This window comes from Salmo salar, chromosome 13, assembly GCF_965601325.2.
Source record: "Salmo salar chromosome 13, fSalSal1, whole genome shotgun sequence".
Classification (NCBI taxonomy): Eukaryota; Metazoa; Chordata; class Actinopteri; order Salmoniformes; family Salmonidae; genus Salmo; species Salmo salar.
The window spans coordinates 79,926,350-79,948,139 of NC_138303.1; the positions used below are offsets into that span (position 1 = coordinate 79,926,350).

Genomic DNA, 21,790 nt, shown 5'->3' on the forward strand with positions numbered 1-21,790 from the left:
GTATACTGTCCCCGTCCATACAGCCAGCTGGGTTCTCAGTACATCGCGCAGACAGGAATAAAGAACTCTCCGGGAAGAAGAAAGGCAGTGGTGCTTGATTCACGATTACCTACTCATGGTGTGATTGTGAAAACGTACTGAAACTTAAGTTATTTTGTTCAAAAGCCGACCGTATTACCTCCCAAGAGAATTCTCTTCGGTTATAGTCACAGCCGTGTAGATTTCCCCTCAAGCAGATACCACGACGGCCCTCAAGGAGCTACACTGGGCTTTGTGCAAACTGGAAACTTATCCTGAGGCCGCATTTATTGTAGCTGGGGATTTTAACAAAGCAAATTTGAGGAAATACGCTACCGAAGTTCTATTAAATAATATTGCCTATTGTACTCACGCTTCAGAAACTCTCAACCATTGTTAGTCTCCCTTCCGGGATGGCTACAAGGCCCTCCCTTCTGCAAATCAGATCACGATTCCATTCTGCTCCCCCCTTCCAAAAGTCAGAAACGCAAACAGGAGGTACCCGTGCTTAGGTCTATTCAACGCTGGTCTGACCAAATCCATGCTTGTGCATTTCAGGTAAAATAACAACCCCAATGTTTATATCCCAGGACAAATTAGCTTGGCTAGCTAAATTGCCGTAAATGTTTAATGCTTTCTCGACCTGTCCCCAAATTCATATAGTTGGTTCAGAGTTATATTTCAACCTGCGTGTCCTGATCGCGTCTTGTGTGGGTGGACAAAAACAACATGCGCGTGATGGTCTGGTCAGCATGCTAGGTCACAGCGCCATTTGGGAGGCCCCAAAGTGCTGTGTTTTATGGAAGTGAGGGAACAAAACAGAGGAAATTACAGAAGCAAGTTTCTCATCATCAGATGAGGCTGTTCAGCCGTATGCCTGTAGAGAGAGAAGGACTCCCTCTCATTCTCAAATGCCACATGCATACATCAACCACCACCAACCGCCGCTGTTACCATGGCACCCAGTGCTAATCCCCGGCGAGGTAGGTACTACGCGATTATAGTTATTTGGGTTGCAAAGATTAGGATGTGCACACAAATTTATTTTACTAGGCAAGTCAGTTAAGAACAAATTCTTATTTTCAATGACGGCCTAGAACAGTGGATTAACTGCCTTGTTCAGGGGCAGAACGACAGATTTTGTACCTTGTCAGCTCAGGGATTCGAACTTCCAACCTTTCGGTTACTAGTCCAACGCTCTAACCACTAGGCCACGCCACACACACGGTTTGGGCGGTATCCAGATGATCATATCGTCATACCCGTCCTCATCCCAGGATTTACGGTATTACCGTCTTAGTACATAAGGGAGTGCCAAAAACGCAAAAAAAGCCCATTGGGCATCTATTACCAGATTGCTACCAAAATGTGCACAAATAATAGCACATTTCCATGAAGGCTGCTAGGTAAATTTGCTAATGAGTGCAATAAAAAAAAAACGAATTGCAAAGACAGGCAATCCATCTCATAAAGTTTTACATATATTAGGTAGAAAATATAGAAAGTAATTTTTGGTATGTTTGGACATTAACAAAATAACGTGAACAAGAGACATTGTGCAAATGAACAAAATTGATGCATGCTTGTCTGAAGGAAGAACAGCACTGGCTTTGGAGCAGCATGTGTACGTGTCTGTTTGGAGTCTGGAGTAGTTTGGGCAACAGGCCTGCCTGCTCTTCTGAGAAGATGGGGGAGGAGCAGACGGGCAGAGAATGGAGAGGAGAAAAAACGCAAGGAAATCAAAAGATAGCAATCGCAGCTGTACAGATAACTCATTTAAAAAGGGCTTTGACTTCTCAATCACTGCAGAAATCTAACAGCAATATTATGATGCCCCGTCACCTTATTAATTCAGCCACTTACTTAGATAACGCTAGTTAAATGCAGAATTCTTCAATTTCACACAGGAAAGAAAGACAAAACACATAAGAAATATATTAAAAAACGCAGATTTAAAACACTTTTTTTTTTACCCCTTTTTCTCCCCAATTTTGTGATATCCAATTGAAAGTTAGTCTTGTCCAATTGCTGCAACTCCAACACGGACTCGGGAGAGGCGATGGTCGAGAGCCATGCGTCCTTCGAAACACGACCACGCCAAGCCGCACTGCTTCTTGACACACAATGCTGGCTTAATCCGCACCAACGTGTCGGAGGAAACACCGTACACCTGGCGACCGTGTCAGCGTGCATGTGCCCAGCCCGCCACAGAAGTCGCTAGAGCATGACGGGACAAGGACAATTCGGCCGGCCAAAGCCTCCCCTAACCCGGACGACGCTGGGTTAATTGCGCGCCTCCTTATGGGTCTCCCGGTTGCGGCCGGCTGCGACACAGCCTGGGATCGAACCAGGATCTGTGGTGAAGCAGCTAACACTGCGATGCAGTGCTTTAGACCGCTGTGCCACTCGGGAGGCCAATAAAAATGTTTCTTATTGTAATTTCTGCTCAACATCAGACTCATTTTGTGCTTCAGTTGAACTTCTCCACTTTGATGAGAATTCAAGAACGGGCATTCTATCAGCAGGCAGCGCTCTCCAGTACTTTGTCCAGTGTAGCCAGCCTATTTTTCTCTGGTAAAATGCAAATGAACTTTAAACAAAACAGTAAGAAATGTGGCTAGCTACCTTCTATGATCAACTGTATTTATTTTGAATGTTTAAGTCGTAAGTTTACATACACTTAGGTTGGAGTCATTAAAACTCATTTTACAACCACTCCACAAATTTCTTGTTAACAAACTATAGTTTTGGAAAGTCGGTTAGGACATCTACTTTGTGCATGACAAGTAACTAATTCACTGTATCATAATTCCAGTGGGTGAGAAATGTACATACACTAAGTTGACTGTGCCTTTAAACAGCTTGGAAAAATTCCAGAAAATTATGTCATGGCTTTAGAAGCTTCTGATAGGCCAATTGACATCATTTGAGGCAATTGGAGGTGTACCTGTGGATGTATTTCAAGGCCTACCTTCAAACTCAGTGCCTGTTTGCTTGACATCATGGGAAAATCAAAATAAATCAGCCAAGACCTCAGAAAAAAATGGTAGAGCTCCACAAGTCTGGTTAATCCTTGGGAGCAATTTCCAAACGCCTGAAGGTACCACGTTCATCGGTACAAACAATAATACTCAAGTATAAACACCATGGGACCACGCAGCCGTCATACCGCTCAGGAAGGAGACACATTCTGTCTCCTAGAGATTAACGTACTTGGGTGCGAAAAGTGCAAATCAATCCCAGAAAAGCAGCAAAGGACCTTGTGAAGAGGCTGGAGGAAACAGGTACAAAAGTATCTATATCCACAGTAAAATGAGTCCTATATCGACATAACCTGAAAGGCCACTCAGCAAGGAAGAATCCACTGCTCCAAAACCGCCACAAAAAATGCCAGACCACGGTTTGGAATTGCACATGGGGACAAAGATCATACTTTTTGGAGAAATGTCCTCTGGTCTGATGAAAGACAAATAGAACTGTTTGGCCATAACGACCATCGTTATGTTTGGGGGAAAAAGGGGGAGGCTTGCAAGCCGAAGAACACCATCCCAACCGTGAAGCACGGGGGTGGCAGCATCATGTTGTGGGGGTGCTTTGCTGCAGGAGGGACTGGTGCACTTCACAAAATAGATGGCATTATCAGGCAGGAAAATTACGTGGATATATTGAAGCAACATCTCAAGACATCAGTCAGGAAGTTAAAGCTTGGTCGCAAATTGGTCTTCCAAATGGACAATGACCCCAAGCATACTTCCAAAGTTGTAGCAAAATGGCTTAAGGACAACAAAGTCAAGGTATTGGAGTGGCCATCACAAACTCCTGACCTCAATCCCATAGAAAGATTGAAAAAGCGTGTGCGAGCAAGGAGGCCTACAAACCTGAGTTACACCAGCTCTGTCAGGAGGAATGGGCCAAAATTCACCTAACTTATTGTGAGAAGCTTGTGAAAAGCTAACCGAAACATTTGACCCAAGTTAAACAATTGAAAGGCAATGCTACCAAATACTACATTGAGTGTATGTAAACTACTGACCCACTGGGAATGTGATGAAAGAAATAAAAGCTGAAATAATTCTCCCTACTATTATTCTGACATTTCACATTATTAAAATAAAGTGGTGATCCTAACTGACCTAAGACAAAGGAATTTTTACTAGGATTAAATGTCAGGAACTGTGAAATACTGAGTTTAAATGTATTTGGCTTAGGTGTACGTAAACTTCCAACTTAAACTGTATGATGGCCATTCATCCTTTTTTCATTGTAAACTCCTTTACTTGTGTGGCTGCCAGCCAAATAGCGTAGCACTTCTGTTGTCATCGGATGAACATGATGCTATTTTCTGCCTAATATATGTGACACTAAAATATTTTCTGTGAAGTTAAACTATAGTTGCACATCCCTGATCACTCTATTAAAGCAAAAAAAACACATTTGACGATCAATATAAAACGCAACCTCTCAATGCACAGCTGGACTCACCTTCTGCTTTCTCCAGTTGTGCTGCTTACAAACAAACACATGACTGGGTAAGCTTCATAATGTAAAATAATGTGACAGGTGAAATGAAGAACACAATCAAAAAAAAAGTAGCTACAAATATTTAAATTTATTGAAAAAAATAAAGGTATTACAACAGAATTGAAAAAACATCCCGTGGCCATTTCCAAATACCCCGGTATACCGCACAAGGCAAGCATATACACACACTTCCCCCACGTCCCAGCAAGTGGTAACATAATATCCATCCGCCCATTCTCTCCCTTTGGCCCTACACAGGTTAGAGGGTGATATATCACTGCCTACTCCATGCCAACACACTCCCACGCACAGTACACTAGTGTGTAGGTGTGAGCCTATAACAATGTTGAGTACCATTGCATCCCACTGAATAAGCCCTTAGTATGAGCAATAACAGGGCCAGCTCACGCCCCTGACAGAGCCTACTGCACGAGGCGTTTACTGTCCTCTCTAATGCAAGCCCTGAGGAATGTGTGTGTAAAGAGAGAGTTTGAAGAGAGAGAGAGGGAGAGAGAGTGTGGGTTATGTAATGTCCTTCCAGCCACCACATCCACAATCAGTATTCTTCACAGAAAATAGAGTGAACTGCACTCACGCTGCACTGGAGGAGGACCGGATTTGAACACGTAAGATAATGACCTGCGCAGGTGTGAGCAGATAGGGAAATGAGGCTGAGAATGTCTCTTAAAAGAAGCTTTGGTTCTATTAGAATAATGCTAAAGCTACGGTTTTGTAATTTTTCAGTCAGATAGAATGAACACTAGCTATCCTGCTGAACAGGAACAGCACGTATCCTGTCTATAGCAAGACTATAAGGATAGTATGCTGTTTGTTTGTTTGTAGCAGATGCTCTGACAGCAGCGATAACATCCCAACCTTGACAATCTGACAATCAAGCTAGATGAAAGTCTCTCTACATGCTGGCATGACAGAACAAAACCTCACCGAAAGCTGCTTCTCTCTGTATTCAAATCAGACACTACCAAGCACGCACACTCCAAATCAAACAGAGAAAATCTCATTCTTCTGTGACCCCTACCTCTCGCTTGCTCTTTCTCTCTCCCTCCAAATTTGACATATCTAACAGTCTCTCCCTAACTTCTCCAGTACAGAATACTGATGTAGGTGAATCAGGTGCAACAGTCAAATGATTCCTCCACCTCTCTGCCTCTGAAAGAGACAGATGGAGAACAAGAGAGAGAAAGAGACCAACAGAGATTTAACCTTTATTTTAAAAGAGCGATATGGGGTAGAGTGAGTGAGGGGGTTGCCATAATGTACAATCCAAGATTTACTCTTTCCATAATAGGTCACAACATAAAACACGGTGCTTGGGAGTGAGTGAGTGAGAAAGAGAGACACTGAACAGCAGTCCTAAAGGGCATTTCCATGTAAAAGGACCCATGAGCACCAACATGTGAAGTTCATAGGAGCATGTCAAATCTGGTGTCAAATGAATGCTAAGTAAGAGTCTTTATTTATTTTTAATTTAGCCATATTAGCGCTGAGCCCAATAGGTTGTTGTCAACAGGTTGTTGGTCGACCAAGATTTTTTTTGTTGAGCAGTAACAAATATATTTTAAGGCCCACGAGACACCTGTCTTATTCGCGTCCATCTCAGTGAACTAATCCATTGCGGAGGCCGCGGGGTTGGCACGATCCAAAAAGAAGGGGAGTGTGGCTGCACAATGCACGTCTCTCTCCAGAATGAGCTCTCTCCTGTCAATTTGTGCACATTCATTGTTTCATAGTGGGAATTGTTTGCGTTCGATTGTTAATGTCTATCAATTCCCCATTACATATAATCACCAGTAGTACATTTACCATTAATTCCTATAATCTTGAATCTACAATGTTTGTTTGGTTACGGTAATGTCTGTTAATGCATTCAATATATTATTATTCCAGTCTTACCATTCTCATTTTCAGAGTGGACATGTTTGCAGAGCGCACCACTTATGCTACACTTGTGAGAAACAAGTTTAGTTTATTTCATTCCATTTACAAGTTCTGTCAATTTAGTCATTGTATTTTGCTTGGAGCACTCCTGTCAATGTTGAGTAAGGACGTGCACCTGATTACACATAGAACGCACCACCACTATGAGCTGTGGAGCTTCTCAAAGTAATGTTTTCTTCTCCTCAAACAGCAAGCAAAATAAGTCTGTTTTTACATCAATTGAGAATGACAATCTTTCCTCAATGTATTTGAAAAATCTTTCCAGCTCTCTCTTTCAATAAGCACACAGCATGATTGATTCAATGTTTCGAGTTCATTGTAGAAAGGCTATGCATAGCCAATGTGATATATAGGAAATGTATTTTTTTTTAAAAAAAAATTTAAATCAGGATATTTTCTACCTCCAGGCTGCAATGTTTTTATTTGATGGCTTTATATGCTATTTTTACATAATTGGCAATATAATTTTATTTTTAGGTTTGTATCTTTTTTATTTTGATTAACCACATGACAATGATTGAGATAAGACGTTCTTCTAAATTAAATAAAACTGTTACAAGAAAATGTGCAGTTAGCTTAAAGCATCAGACAAACTCAATGCATAAATGGTTGATTGTTATATTTCGTTTTGGATAAATCATTTGCCTTCTGTAAGTTTCACAAAACTTTACCTTGTGCTTTGTAATTCCATTACCAAAAACTCTCATATCTTTAAGATATTTTCAAATTTCCTAGAGGGAGGATTATGAAAGTTCACAGAAGTAACAAGTAAAGGCAGGCCTACCAATTAGTTAGTGTTTTTACTGATATCAAGATCTTTTATGAATTAACAAGTGATTAAAACTCGTAATTCAATTACCAAAATCGGTAACGGAATTACCTAAAAATCATTAACAAAATTACTGCAATTGAATTGGCTACAATGGGAAATCATAGTAATCACAAACCACAGTTGGGTCACCTGCTACTGTTCTCCCTTCCAGTGGCCTACTGTTATGTTCAGATCATAACTGCTTTTTATCTCCTTCTGTCTTCTGGTGGTCAAAGCAAGACTAAAAATCTGGACAACCCCTCCCTCTCACCCACTAGCAGCTGTTCTCTTTCACTCTCTTCTCTCTCCAGCTATTCAGGATACGTCACCATGAAGAGAATGATATTCATATCCATAATTATGCATTTCTGTGTAGTACAGATCAGGGACACATGATCTAATTCCGTTACAGTAAATCCACTTAACCTACTGTTGTTCAAATACACTTTTTCAAACTCAAGGTGTCATGTCATAGCCAACACTCCATTCTTTCTGCAGACATCTTGGAATCTTAATTCGGAGAAGATATTTAACAGAGTTTTTGGAAAAAGTGGTCATATAAAAAAATGTGTAAAAAATTGAGGGAGATTTTACCGTAATTCTGTTAGCAAACATTGCATCTGCACAGTTCTTCCAGTAAACATATTTTTGTGAAATGTTGTGTATTCATTATTGAAATGTTCCTTGTGCATAGAGTTGTATGGTTTGTTAAACTTTGAAATCAATGTTTTTTGTTTGGCATACATTTTTAAGTAAAAAATCTGAGTCAAAGCATAATTCCTTTACCGTGGAATTGCCCTAGAAATACCAGTCATTTGCTGACCTTAATCTGGACAATAATTATGCTTCTCTCTCTAGGAGAGTAGACAGTTTTTCTCTTAAACCCGTAGAAGATGAGAGAAGCCATTTTGTTACCTCACATAAATACTGTAACACTACCTGGCGAAGAGCCAAGAGACTGACACCTCAGGGAGACCAGTGGTGAGGGAGAGAGTGTACCTACAGGGGAAAGGGAAGGGCACTCCATACCGTTTCAATCTTTAATCACACAGAAGAAAAACAAGGAACTCAAATTAGCAGTTTAATGGGTATTTGGTTTAAAGGTGTAAAGGTTTCACAGCTGGGATCAAACAAACTAATGAAATAGTGATACATGGGTAGTTTGCTTTCCACATAATTAATCTAGTGTCTAATAAATGACCTTAATTGATAGTTTTATCTCCTATTGAACAGTGTGTTTTTCACCTGTGTCTGGCTGGCCCCAGCTCCCATTCAGTCGAGGCCTGATTCACAAAACATTAGTTCAAGAAAAAAAAAAAAGTTCATCATATTGTTCTCAAAATGTTCTTAGTAATTCATAGTTTTCTTAGGAACTTTGTAAATATCTTATTTTGTGGCATTGACATTGAAACCAATAAATACGCCTATTTGACAACGATGATAGGATTTGGCCCACTATAATAAAGTGTTGATATTTCCATTTTATTACATTTATTTCAGGGGCGGAAATCCCGGGGGGGACACGACCCCCCCCATCCTGGGAAAAATATGATTTGTCCCCCCCAATATATCACTGAAACATAACTATGTAATTTAAATATTAATAATACGCAATGAAAGCAATTGTGCTGATTATAGACACTTAATAGCGCGTTCTTAAGTTTCAAAAGATTGCGACCCCCTCACCCTTTGCCTCACAATGGTTTGATCCACTGCCAGTTCCTTAGTTGGCAAGGTAACAGAGGGGTCATATCCACTGTCTGAAAGGCACTCAATGAACGTAACTGACGTGAGGTTAATCCAGTCAATCGCGCACACACACTAGCTGAATATGCAGAGCTAGCGCGCAAATATTAACTATTAAGCTAGCTAGTACCTATTCCATTTATGTGACCTCGTCAAAGATGGAATCTTTGCTATCGTCAATTTATTCCAAGATCAGCATGCAGATGATGTAAGTTAGTGCTTCAAAGTCCCTGTGATAAGGTTAGCGATAAACTGAAGTCCAAACTGAACAGAACTACACTCTCTTCTACCATTGTCTTAAATATATTTAATGGTCTCATTGCAAAAGCTAAATTGTCGCAAGGGAACTTTTATTCATTTATTTTATTTCACCTTTATTTAACCCGGGTAGCAAAGATTATAGCAAACACCACTCGCTAGCTTTGCAAATTCAGCTATTGTTGGAAGCCAGCCAATATGAAACAAACTATTAAAATTACAAAAGGTTGCAGCATATGTTGTGTTAATGGTGAACTCATACAGCTGTCAACTCGTCATTTTAATCCGTTTCACATTTGCTAGCTACCTTTTAGATCGAAGCCCAAATAGAATGATAAAAGATAAGATGATAGAAGCCCATCTCCTACTGTAAATAACCTACACACTGTGTGTGTGTAGCCAGCCAGCCAGGTAGAAAAATGGCAGAAAAATAAAAGACTGACATCAGAGTATTTTTCAGTACACCAAAACGCAAAGTAAGAACCCTAGTAGCCTAATATCTCAAAGACTAGTTGATAAAATGTTCATAAGAAAGAAATGAAATTCTAATGGAAATGTTTCACAATGATGTCATTAGGCAGAGCAGGTAACAGATGGCACACAGACAGCAGAGTTGGGGACAGATATGCAGGGACAGACTGGCAGAGACAGGGAGTCTCAGGTAAGTTTGTTGAGTCTTTGTTTGGCAACATTATGAAAGGTTCTCAATTTTTTTTACTTGTAAAATAGGAACATAATTGGAAAATGCCATGGATACCCCCACTCTCAACTTAAACTGGTGACTGAACTAAGATTTGTTAATGGCAATGGTATTGCTGTTGTGATTAGTTGTGTAGTTTTGTGTACCGGTAGTTAGGAGTACGGCAAACACCTTATTTCTTTGGTTCCTCAATATACATTTACCATATTACAATGTAGGCTATGTGTTACAGCACTACTTTTGGTGTACCCCTCAGGAATTGCTCTTGAGAAAATTTCATGTAATTGTCCCCTCCAAAGTTGATATCAGATTTTCGCCCCTGATTTATTTATCTGCTATATGTCTCTAGATTATTATTATATTTTTGGGGGCTCGAACCCTTTATGCACAAAAACAAATGTAATTGTTTCACACATTATAGCCTTCAGACTAGCTATATCAAAAACAAAAATGGATAACCAAGAAAAGCACAAAAACTTCCGCAAACAAGAGCTTGAAGTGATGGTGGAGGAAATAGCAGCCAGGAAAAGGTTGCTGTTAGGGACACTCGAAAAACTGCAGAGACCAAAAAGAGAGGATGGGCGAGAGTGGCAAAGTAGGTCTCTGACGTCGGAGGTATGGCAAGGGACAGTGATGGTGCCGTAAAAAATAGTGGTCCGACATCAAGTCGGCTGCTAAGAAGAAGGGAGCTGAGAGATCATTCATGTGGACCAGCTAGAGGAGAAGGCGTTGTCCATGATAGGAGAGATGGTGGTAGAGGGACTGCACGACCGGTAAGTTAGCTAGCTAACGCGTAACGACATTATAGCCAACAACGTTAACCAAGTTCTTCTTTGCAAATTGACGAGTGTACGCTAGCTATTTAACGCTTCTAGAATATTATATTATATTGTTAATTACTAGCTAGCTAGATAATGCGCATTTAATTCGTTTTCTTGCTGTATTTAAATGTCCGGTAGCCAACTGTTTGTCACAGTTGCGCAAGAAAATGTTCATGGTTACAAAATAATCCATTCGTCACAAGACAAGGGTTTAGCTGTTCTAATGTTAACTACATTTTCAATAAGAAATCCTAAAACATTATTTTCAAGAATCCCATTTCTTCGTAACTATTTTTTTAGGAAGAAACATAGGGGGGAAAATTAAGAATATTTCCAATAACTTTATTGAGGAATAGCAACTTTGCTTAACTTTCTTCATAAGTCTATACTTAAGGGAAAAAATGGCAGTTAAGAAATTTCTTCTTAAGAAGGTTTTGTGAATCCGGCCCCTGGAGTGCATCAGGCCTCAAATCTTAATGGAGGAGCAAGCTAGCCCCCCCCACTACTCCTCTCTTATCCCCCTCTTCTCTCCTTTCTTTCGCTCGACTGCCCTGAATGCCTAAATCGTGCCATGCCTTCCGGGAGCATGTAAACAAGGCAGCCAGCACATTGGTTGAGGGAGTGGTGTTGCTGTGCTGTCATTGGCTGTCTGATGGGTAGGGGCGGGAGGCTGTGGTCACCAGCACCTGAGGACGGTTAGACTAGCTACTCTACTAGCCATAGTAACAGTCAGAGCCCAGCCCACCACTCATACACTCAACTACCCCCATTTCTAATACATTTTATGGGTCTTAAAAGGTATTAGAAATGCATCAAAACACAATAATGCTGAAGTAAAGATCACTGCCAACTAATATCAACATTTAGTTTAGAATATTCTTTTCTGCTCTCTTTAAGTTGAAGAAACATTGCCTTGTGCCTTGAAATTCAGTTACTAAAAACCCACATATGTTTAAGATATTTTCTGATTTCTCTCCCTCATGAGGGAGGATTATGAACGTTCACAGAAGTAAAAGGTAGACCTACCACTTAGTTAGTGTTTTTACTGATATCAACTTTATGAATTATTAATTGATTAAAACTCAATATTATTTTACCAAATGGGTAACAGAATTTCTGCAATTGAATTGGCTACAATGGGAAAGTAGTAGTCACAAACCACAGGTCACCTGCTACTGTTCTCCCTTCACCTGGCATACTGTCATGTTCAGCTCATAACTGTTTTGTTTTTCTTTCTGTCGTCTGGTGGTCAAAGCAAGAATGTGACAAGTCTAGACTCCCTCTCCCCTCCCTACTGTACAGTAGAGAAGTGTGTAGAATAATACCCACATTTGCAAAGGATTCCATATTGCTACCTTTGTGTACATATTTACGATACATTACCATGAAGAGAATGACATTCATATCCATAATTATGCATTTCTGTGTAGTACAGATCAGAGACCCATGATGAAATTCCATTACTGCAATTCTGTTACTGGGTGCAAATCCACTTCACTTTCTGTAGTTCAATAACCAAAATAGATTTTTTTCAAACTCAAGGTGTCATGTTATAGATGTCTGCAACCCCATTATTTCTGCAGACATCTTTTGGGAAAACGTGGCCACAAACAACTGAAGGAGATTTTACTGAAATTCTGTTACCAAACTTTGCATCGGCACAGTTCTTCCTGTAAATGTGTTTTTGTAAAAATGGCAGTGTAAATTGTTAAAAGAAGTCCTCGCACATAAAGTTCATGTTTTGTGTTTGACATCTATTTTAAGTGAAAAATCTGTCTCAGCGCAATTCCGTAACCGTAAAATTGCCCATATATCTGTGTCCCTTTCCCTCTCATTTGCCGAGATCGTTTCCCTTCTCATCACTCTCAGCAACCCCTCTCCCATCTCTCCTCTGCCTCACCTTTTCTCTCTCACTCAACAACCCCCACTCCCTAACCTCTCTCCCTTCTCCCATTTCCCTCTCTCCTTAAATCTCTCACATTTATTTTCTTTCTCACATGCACCAACATTACATGCCCCAAGCCCTGTTGTTTCAGTTGATTTAGTATGGGAATGGATGTGCTACTGATTACATAAGGCCCAGCCCCATCCCTCACCAAGCACCAGCACAAACAGACAGCCAGGACAAGACAGACAGAGGCTGATGCTGGAGGAGAACGCATCCCATTCTTTATCCCTATGCACTGAGCCATCACCTACAAGGCCACAGTACTGCTACTTATTGCTTTCTGTTCAGTCAAATTAACAGTTCCAGTACCTTCAGAAAGGAGTCACACCCCTTGACCTTTTCCACATTTTGTGACATTACAGCTGGTTAAAATATATTACAATTTACATTTTGTGTCATTGACCTACACACACACACACACACACACACACACACACACACACACACAACCCCATAATGTCACAGTGGAATTATGTTTTTATACATTTTTACAAATTAATAAAAAATGAAATGCTGAAATGCCTTGAATCAATAAGTATCCAACCTCTGTTATGGCAAGCCTAAACTTCAGGAGTAGAAATGTGCTTAACAAGTCAGATAAATTGCATGGATTAATTGTGTGCAATAAATGGTGTTTACCATGATTTATTAATGACTACCCCATCTCTGTATCCCACACATACAATTACAGTGCCTTCGGAAAGTATTCATAACCCTTACTGATTCTACATTTTGTTGTGTTACAGCCTGAATTTTCTCACCCATCTACACACAACACCCCATAATGACATGTTTTTAGAAATATTAGTACTTTTTAATTAAAACACAGATATATGGAATTTACATAAGTGTTCACACTTAGCCAATACTTTGTAGAAGCACCTTTGACAGCGATTACAGCTGTGAGTCTTTCTGGGTAAGTCTAAGAGCTTTCCACACCTGGATTCTGCAACATTTGCCCATTAATCTTATCATAATTCTTCGAGCTCTATCAAGTTGGCTGTCTAGCATTTTTCAACAACCATTTTCAGGTCTTGCCATAGATTTTCAAGTAGATTTAAGTCAAAACTGTAACTCTGCCACTCAGGAACATTCAATGTCTTCTTGGTAAGTAATTCCAGTGTAGATTTGCCTTGTGTTTTAGGTTCTTGTCCCGCTGAAAGGTGAATTCATCTCCCAGTGTCTGGTAGAAAGCAGACTGAACAAGGTTTTCCTCTAGGATTTTGCCTGTGCTTAGCTTCATTCCGTTTAATTTTAACTGAAAAACTCCCCAGGCCTTAATGATTACAAGCATACCCAATAATGTGTTGGATTTGGCCCAAACATAAAACTTTATTCAGGACAAAAAGTGAATTGCTTGGAAGGAGAGGAAGGAAACTATACTAACCTAAATGACAAAGTCAAAAGATGGAAGCCTGTACAACATGCATCTTGTTTGTAATAAGGCACTACTGTAATACTGCAAAAAATATGGCAAAGAAATTAACTTTTTGTCCTGAATATGAAGCATTATGTTTCGGGCAAATCCAACACGTCACTGAGTAACACTCTTCACTCTTTATTTTCAAGCATGGTGGTGGTTGCATCATGTTATGAGTATGCTTGTCATCGGCAAGGACTAGGGAGTTTGTGGGGGATAAAAAGAAAAGGAATAGAGCTAAGCACAGGCAAACTCCTAGAGGAAAACCTGGTTCAGTCTGCTTTCCACCAGACACTGGGAGACAAATCCACCTTTCAGCAGGACATTAACATAAAATGCTAGGCCAAATCTACACTGGAGTTACTTACCAAGACGTCCTTGAATGTTCCTGAGTGGCCTAGTTACAGTTTTGACTTAAATCAGCTTGAAAATGTATGGAAAGACTTAAACGGCTGTCTAGCAATAACCAACTTGACAGAGCTTGAAGAATTCTAAAAATAATAATTGGGAAAGGATAACGGGAACAGAGGGTCTTTGGATAATGGAGGTGCTTTGTACAGTAGGGACTAGGAAAGTATGGGAAGCAGGCTTTTTTGACAAATCTAATCCAATCCATATTATCTATCTAAATCAATGTAAGAGTCAATATACTGAACACAAACAGTGGTGGAGTTCACTATCAGACATTATAAACTGGGTGGTTCGAGCTCCGAATGCTGATTGGCTGAAAGCCGTAGCATATCAGACCGTATACCACTTGTATGACAAAACATTTATTTTGACTTTTCTAAATACGTTGGTAACCAGTTTATAATAGCAATAAGGCACCTCGGGGGTTTGTGATATATGGCCAATATACCACGGCTAAGGGCTGTATCCAGGCACTCCACGTTGTGTCATGCTTAAGAACAGCCCTTAGCCGTGGTATATTGGCAATACATCACACCCCCTCGACATAATCAGAGTCACTGAGGGAGCTGGAGCTTCCTTTCTAGGCTGTGGAGGCCCAATCTAAAACACGATAGGCAGTGTGGTGAGCTAGTCACGGGATCTGTTCTGTGGTCGGGACCCGATTGATGTGTTTGGAAACAATCAGGCTACAGTCCATCTGCAGTGGACCAATTGATCTGGACACACACAACCCACAACACAATGTGGAGTTATCTTCCCGAGATAGCAATACGTTCAGATTGTTTTTGCAGGGATGAATGCGCTATACACCTTCAGCTAGTATTATTTTACCCCCACACACTCCCTCGCTCCTCTCTCTGCCCCCTTTCACATCTTTTGCTCTAGTTTCTGGGATGTTCTCCAAAATCACTTTGTTTTCCCCATTTGCTGAAACAGATCTCTGCGAGCCAAACACACACATCCTGATGCCCAGATACACTCTAACAACCACCGTTAAACACTCGGCCCTTTAAGCATCAGGGACTCGTACGCTGCTAACACAATGGATCGTCACATGGGCGTAAATAGGCCTGCAGAGACTCCCATTATTTTCTTGGCGAACTCCTAGAAGTAGAATCTATTCCCTCTGTTAGCACCAACCCACTCAGTTCAACCCACAGACCAAGCTCATCATTAGGTAGGCTGCTGATGTTAGCACTTCTACTGTGGGCTGGACACCGCCTTCATAATGAGGCACTCAGACCTAAGTCTTAGTATTGCATTCTCCATAAGAGAGACACATGCAGCAGCAAAAGCAGTTTGAGGGTGACATAAGCTAAGCTATATTTTATACTGGAAAGCCACTTAGTCCCTGTTTCAGAAACCAACCAACTACCCGCCCCACTCAAATTCATTGCCACACAGCACTCCATCCACTTTCACATGGAATGACCCCACGGGGAGTGTATTAACTGAACCCAAGATTAGCCTAACATACAGTAGCTCAAAAGCTTCTCTCAAACTGCATTGTCTCCAAACCCTGCTTCATAAACAAGCCTCCACTCAAATCGCTACAGCCAAAGACAACAGGATAATTGTACAGAATCAGAGTTCAACAGCAGCCACAAGGAGATGAAACCTCAGTGGCATGTTCACATCTGACAACACCTTGAAACACTATGACCATGAAATGTGCTGGGGATTACAAATGAACCCCAGCTGGGACTCTAATAGGTGACATTATTACACAGCCACCCAGGAAGGCCTGATTCAGCCTGTACCCTGGCATGATGACTGGCATCCCAGTGGCATGATGACTGGCATCCCAGTGGGCAGTCCGGGCAGACACACTACAGGCAGCTGTCTGTAGCTGTACAACTGGCACAGCAGTGGCACTGCCAGCCAATCTGCCCCCTCTGCCTCTTGATAAATGTGTGGAGCTAAAACCCAAGTTAGCCTTCCCTGCAGTGACTAGGATTATGTATGTGTGTGTGTGTGTGTGTCCTCTGCTGCCATATTGAAGGCTCTTACATAATCTCTATCCTTTGATGTTTTGCTTCAGCATCAACGTGACGTGACATTACAGTAGCTTAGGGAATGTTTCTGGAGATGTCTCTAAATATATTATACTGGACCCGTAAGGTTGGCTCGGGCATCAAGCTAAAGTGAAAACACCAATCCCAGTGCTCATATGGATGGAAATATCATATTAGATTTAACCGTTACGAGAACAAGCTATTCAGGTAGTTACAACAAATGACAAGCTGCTAATGCTAGCCTAGGCTATATATTGGTACAGTCACGTTTGGCTGTGCATCTTATTGTACCCAAGGAGTGTCCAAGTACAAGCTGTCAGAGACAATTGGTCTCTGAGCTGACTGGTGACTCTGACAAGGGGTCTGACAGAGGGAAGACATCTTGGAACTTCCTCTGAACAGAGAGGGAGATATTTGTGTGTGTGTGTGTGTGTGACAATGAGAGAGCGCGACAGTAGTGGCTGCGACAGTGGAACCGCCTCGGGTACCTCCTACTATCCACCACTCTGTGTTGACATGTCATGCTTCATACTGACTATCATTAGACACAGAGGGGCCTGGCTGGCCGGGCCAAGATTGGTGCAGTAAAGGAAGCTAACCAATAAACACTGGAGTACAAAATATCACCACAACGCGAGTGTGATTTACTGCAACATTCATCACCACCCTGACCTGTCCACTGGATCTGTCTCTCTACTTATGACCATGAGCCATGAGAGGAGGAGCAATGATAAAGGGAGGATGGAGAGATGAATGAAAGAGGACAAGGAATGAAAGAGGACAAGGAATGGAAGGAACATGCATAGCCTTCAACATAATGGAAGTAGCCCTCAAGATAACCTAACAAGGTCTAGGGACATCGGAGTCAACACTGTCTCCTGTTATGCTAATATTCCTTCATTGGAAGGTCTTTGTTCGCCGTCTAACCTATTCACACAGGGAATGAGACGTGTAAATGACACATTCATTGTGTTATTTTGTCAGCGCTGCTGCCAAAGGAGACCATTCAATCAACCACTGGCTGCTAGGCACTTCACACCGGCCCACATTCATTATTAGACCGACATCGGTCTCATAATGTCTTTTAAATGTGCTCCATTTTGTTCCATCTATTTTTACAAGTAGGCTAACGTGCCCCAAGGAATAGGGGAAGAAATTAACACAAATACGCATAAATAATCTTAATGATAAATAACTGTCATTATCAAGCTAACTGGTAGAACAACCCCTGCGTGTGATTGTTTGTGATGCTCTGTGTCCAGCGTGGCAGCTTCTCAGATGAAGTCATCAACAGACACAAAGCGTTACCTGGGCCAACAGATGTTTTCCTTGGTAAACCCATTTGGCTGGACAATATGGTACTACATGCTCCACCAACCCCGCTCTTCTCCATCGCACCCAGAGTTCCTCTCCTTCCACTTCTCTCCCACCATCCCCCCCCCATCCCTCTCTCCCGCCATCCCTCTCTCCCCCCATCCCCAGAAGGGGCAGATTAAGTGAAAACAACAGCTATAGAGCAGAACAAACAACAAGCTGTTACATAACCTAATCTCTACTTCTCTGAGAAAAGTCTGAATCACATCACGACACACTCACGTTAAGGGTAACTCATCTAAATGTGTGTGTGTGTGTGTGTGTGTGTTCACGACGCCTTTTCCCCAGTTAATGTAGCTCTACAGGCAGCATGAAAACTCACCATGTCTAGTCTCATGTGTCAGTGCTCCCATCACTGTGCAGTCAGTGCACAAATCAAACACACAGACACTATAGAATCCTGAGTTAATACAAACAACTACATCTTCTGTACATCTAGAATCTAGAATATCCTAATCCTAAATTGAAAAATACATGAATAATGATGATTCATGATCACAATCATTTTGTAAACCAGTGTTTTGGCAGGCTTGGTTAGGCTACTTCCAGGATAAAGAAAACATCCATTCACAGAAACTGTTCAATAAAGACACTGACCACAGTGAAAAATCTACATGGACAAAAAACAGTGGAATGGATTACTAACTCGCTATCAGCACGTGTGTCCTGGTTAGAAAAGTACATGTTGTTCTCTCGGCAAACAACACGGAGTCGATAGGTCCAAGTTGGTTAAATATGCTCCTATTTGAGCTCTTCAAATGGTGGAAGATAATTTGAGCGATTTCAGTGCAGAATTGCATTGTTTTGAATGTGTATTTGGATATTTAATTAGAATTTCATGTTTTTGAATGTGTAATACACAAGTTGTATTTCATGATTTGAAACTGAACTGAATATTGCATTCATTTTAAAATATGAGACTTGATACCAACACAATGAATGCAATATTTACCATGTTGAAACAGAAAACATAAATATTACATTTGAATATTCAATTGAAATCAAAATTTTGAAACTAAATGCAATATTCAGTCAATTCAGTTTCAAATCATGAGATACAAGTTCAATTCATGAATTGAATGATTCAATGTGATATACAGCCCGACGGTGCTCTGTACACACACACACACGTCCAAAAGCACGAACACATGCACGCACACGCACACTTTAGATTAATGAGCAAAACAGTGCTCCTGGAAGGTGAAATAACACATGTAGGACTGGAGTGTCTTGTTATGGGTAACTACAGTGATGGACGCTAATTTGGAGCTGTGACTAAACACAAAGTGTGCTTGCCGTGCGCACACGCACACACACGCACACACACACACACACACACACACACACACACACACACACACACGTCTCTGGTCCTAACGTGATCAGACATCTCAGCTCAAAGAAGGGGGTGGATGGGGTCTGGAAGGGGAGTGAGGAGAGATGGAGGGATGGAGGAAGAGAGGAGTAGAGAGAGTGATACATACTGCTGTAGAGTGTATCTATCCAAGAGAGACGGGGGAGGCCACGAGTGCTCAGGGGCTCCATCCTCCTAGCAAGGATTCCTGTTAAAAAAAACACTCCTTTCCCTTTCTGTTCTTCTCCTTCTTTTTCACAGTTGAAAGGCAGTCGTCATCTCAGGAAACAAAAGACCAACAAAAAAAACCCACTTTTGGTCCAACAGGCGTACGGACAGAGAGAACAAGAGAATAAACGAGTGTGTACCAGCCCTCTGCTTTAACGGTTGCTCTCAGACTGAGCTACAACGACAGGCAGAGAAAAAAAAGAACAGGCTAGAGACGGTCACAGCCAACCGTTGCTAGGGAAGAGGGAAAGCACTCCCTATCTCTCGCTCTCTTTTGCTCACTCACTCCCACCCCCTCTTTCGCTCTTTCTATCTCTCGAGCATGCACGCACAGCTCCTCTCGCTCGCTCTTCCAAGCCCCTCTCTCTCCTCGTGTGTTCTCTTCCTCTGCATGTCTCTTGCTCTGGGATGAGCACATCAACATCAGAAACTCCACATGATGTTTCTATGTCGTGTCTTTTCTCAGGGACAGGGAGACATCAAACAAAAACAGACCTCTCCCTCTCAGAGGTTGCATTAGCCCAGTTTTCTGTACTGTAATATTCTGATACAGCCTGTGTACTAATGGACTAGGAAGACTAGCCCGTGTGTCCTAATGTGTTTCTGAATGGCTTCACAAATACACCCCTCTCCTGACTCGACAAGACAAGTGCTGTTGGCTGTACAGTACTGGCCAGTACTAAAGACACCACTACCAGTTTGTGATTAGGGCAGGAACAATACCAGTATCGCGATACTCGTTAGTATCGTGACAAGGAAACAAAACATGAAGCAGATTTAAGTTCTTTAGGAAAACAGCCCTAATGTTGGAAACGTCATCCAGTCACATGTATTTATTTTCCAAGCTATAGAACACAATACGTTACATACAGCAGCTTTTTAAAGGACCAAAGAGTTGTCTACTTCGTCTTTCCGTTTTTGCCAGGGATTTTTTGGGGGCGATATTGGTATCGTCACGCCCAATCTGTGATATGGAGCGATGCGGATGAACCAAATGTTTTAACCAGTTTCTGAGATGATGGAGTTAGGAAGTGATGAGGGGCAGAGGAGTTGTTGTGATCGTGTCAGAGACAAAAGAGACTAGTTCGTGTGTGTGTGTGCGCCTCCAGACTGACTCTCTGGGACGCTGCTGAGGAGGAGAGAGATCAGAGGAGAGAGCATGAAAGAGATGAAAATAAAAGGAAGTCTACAACAGATGACAGTAAAGGGCCAGAGAGATGTGGGTGTAGAGAAGGGTAGTGCTGAAAACAATAGAACAAGAGGTAGAGAGAGGGAGGGGCAGATGGGCTCTGTCATCTTCTCTTCTCCATTCCTGTGACAACGAGCCCCATCTTCCTCACTGTTTGGCTGACACCCCCCTTCGCACAAGAAACAGACACACACACACTTTCAGAATCAAATGAAAAAGACACTCCTGTTAGCACCAGTGACCATCACTGCATGTCCCTACTCCTCAGACACTACTGTAATAGTAGTGGTGGTAAATCTCTCATGTGTGTGTCTGACATCTCCACAGAGTTGAGTGGGATCAGCAAAGAGGGAACTGGGAATCACAACAGCAGCACACACACTGCAAACTTGGTATTCACCAAAATTCAGTTAACCACCACAATGCACCGCTCAATGTCCTTCAGCATGGCCATGGATACAGACTGCAGTTGTTCAGTCTTGTTGCAGCAAATAAAATCTGACAGCGGCAGGCCTCTAACATTGAGGAATCACTGTTCACAAGCCCCTCTCCTCCCTAACAATAACCAACCAATTAAGGGTGTGTGTGTGTGTGTGTGTGTGTGTGTGTGTGTGTGTGTGTGTACAGAGATCTTAAAAAGTCATGCATCACAAAGACCCTCTGAAGTGCTCCCTCTTCCCTCCACCCCCCCCCCCCCTTTACTTTCAAGCCCCAAACCACCCCCTCTCTCCTTCAACATTGTGGGAAGATGAGGGAAGTGCGCTCCTCCAACCCCCATCCAACCCGCCCATAACATCTCCCCTGCTCTCTCCCCCCTTTAGGATGGGGGGAACATGTGAGGCAGAACAACATCAATTAGAACACAAAGCCTTGTGGGAGGATCCCCTCCTAGACACAGTTGGCCTAGAGCGCTGCTCTTTGTCTCTCCACGATACACAGGGCGCAATGTGCCAATGCCAGATGGAATTGGCCAGTCTGTGGGGCCTCCACACACACGTGCCCGCGCACATGCAGACA

General features: G+C 41.9%; 1 protein-coding gene across 4 annotated transcripts in view; it reads right to left on the bottom strand.

Moving 5' to 3' along the window:
• Positions 1 to 21,790, bottom strand: part of LOC106567975 (ABR activator of RhoGEF and GTPase) — a 226,422-nt gene that overhangs the window by 169,953 nt on the left and 34,679 nt on the right. The window contains exon 1 of one of the 4 annotated variants that reach the window (XM_014137910.3): positions 19,487 to 19,841. The exons of 2 other annotated variants lie outside the window; for them this stretch is intronic. In XM_014137910.3, the coding sequence (XP_013993385.1) occupies positions 19,487 to 19,547 (61 nt within the window). In that variant the 5' untranslated portion in view covers positions 19,548 to 19,841. Of the gene's footprint in view, positions 1 to 19,486; positions 19,842 to 21,790 lie in introns of those variants that run through there. One more of the 4 variants, XM_014137908.3, reaches the window with a different exon arrangement.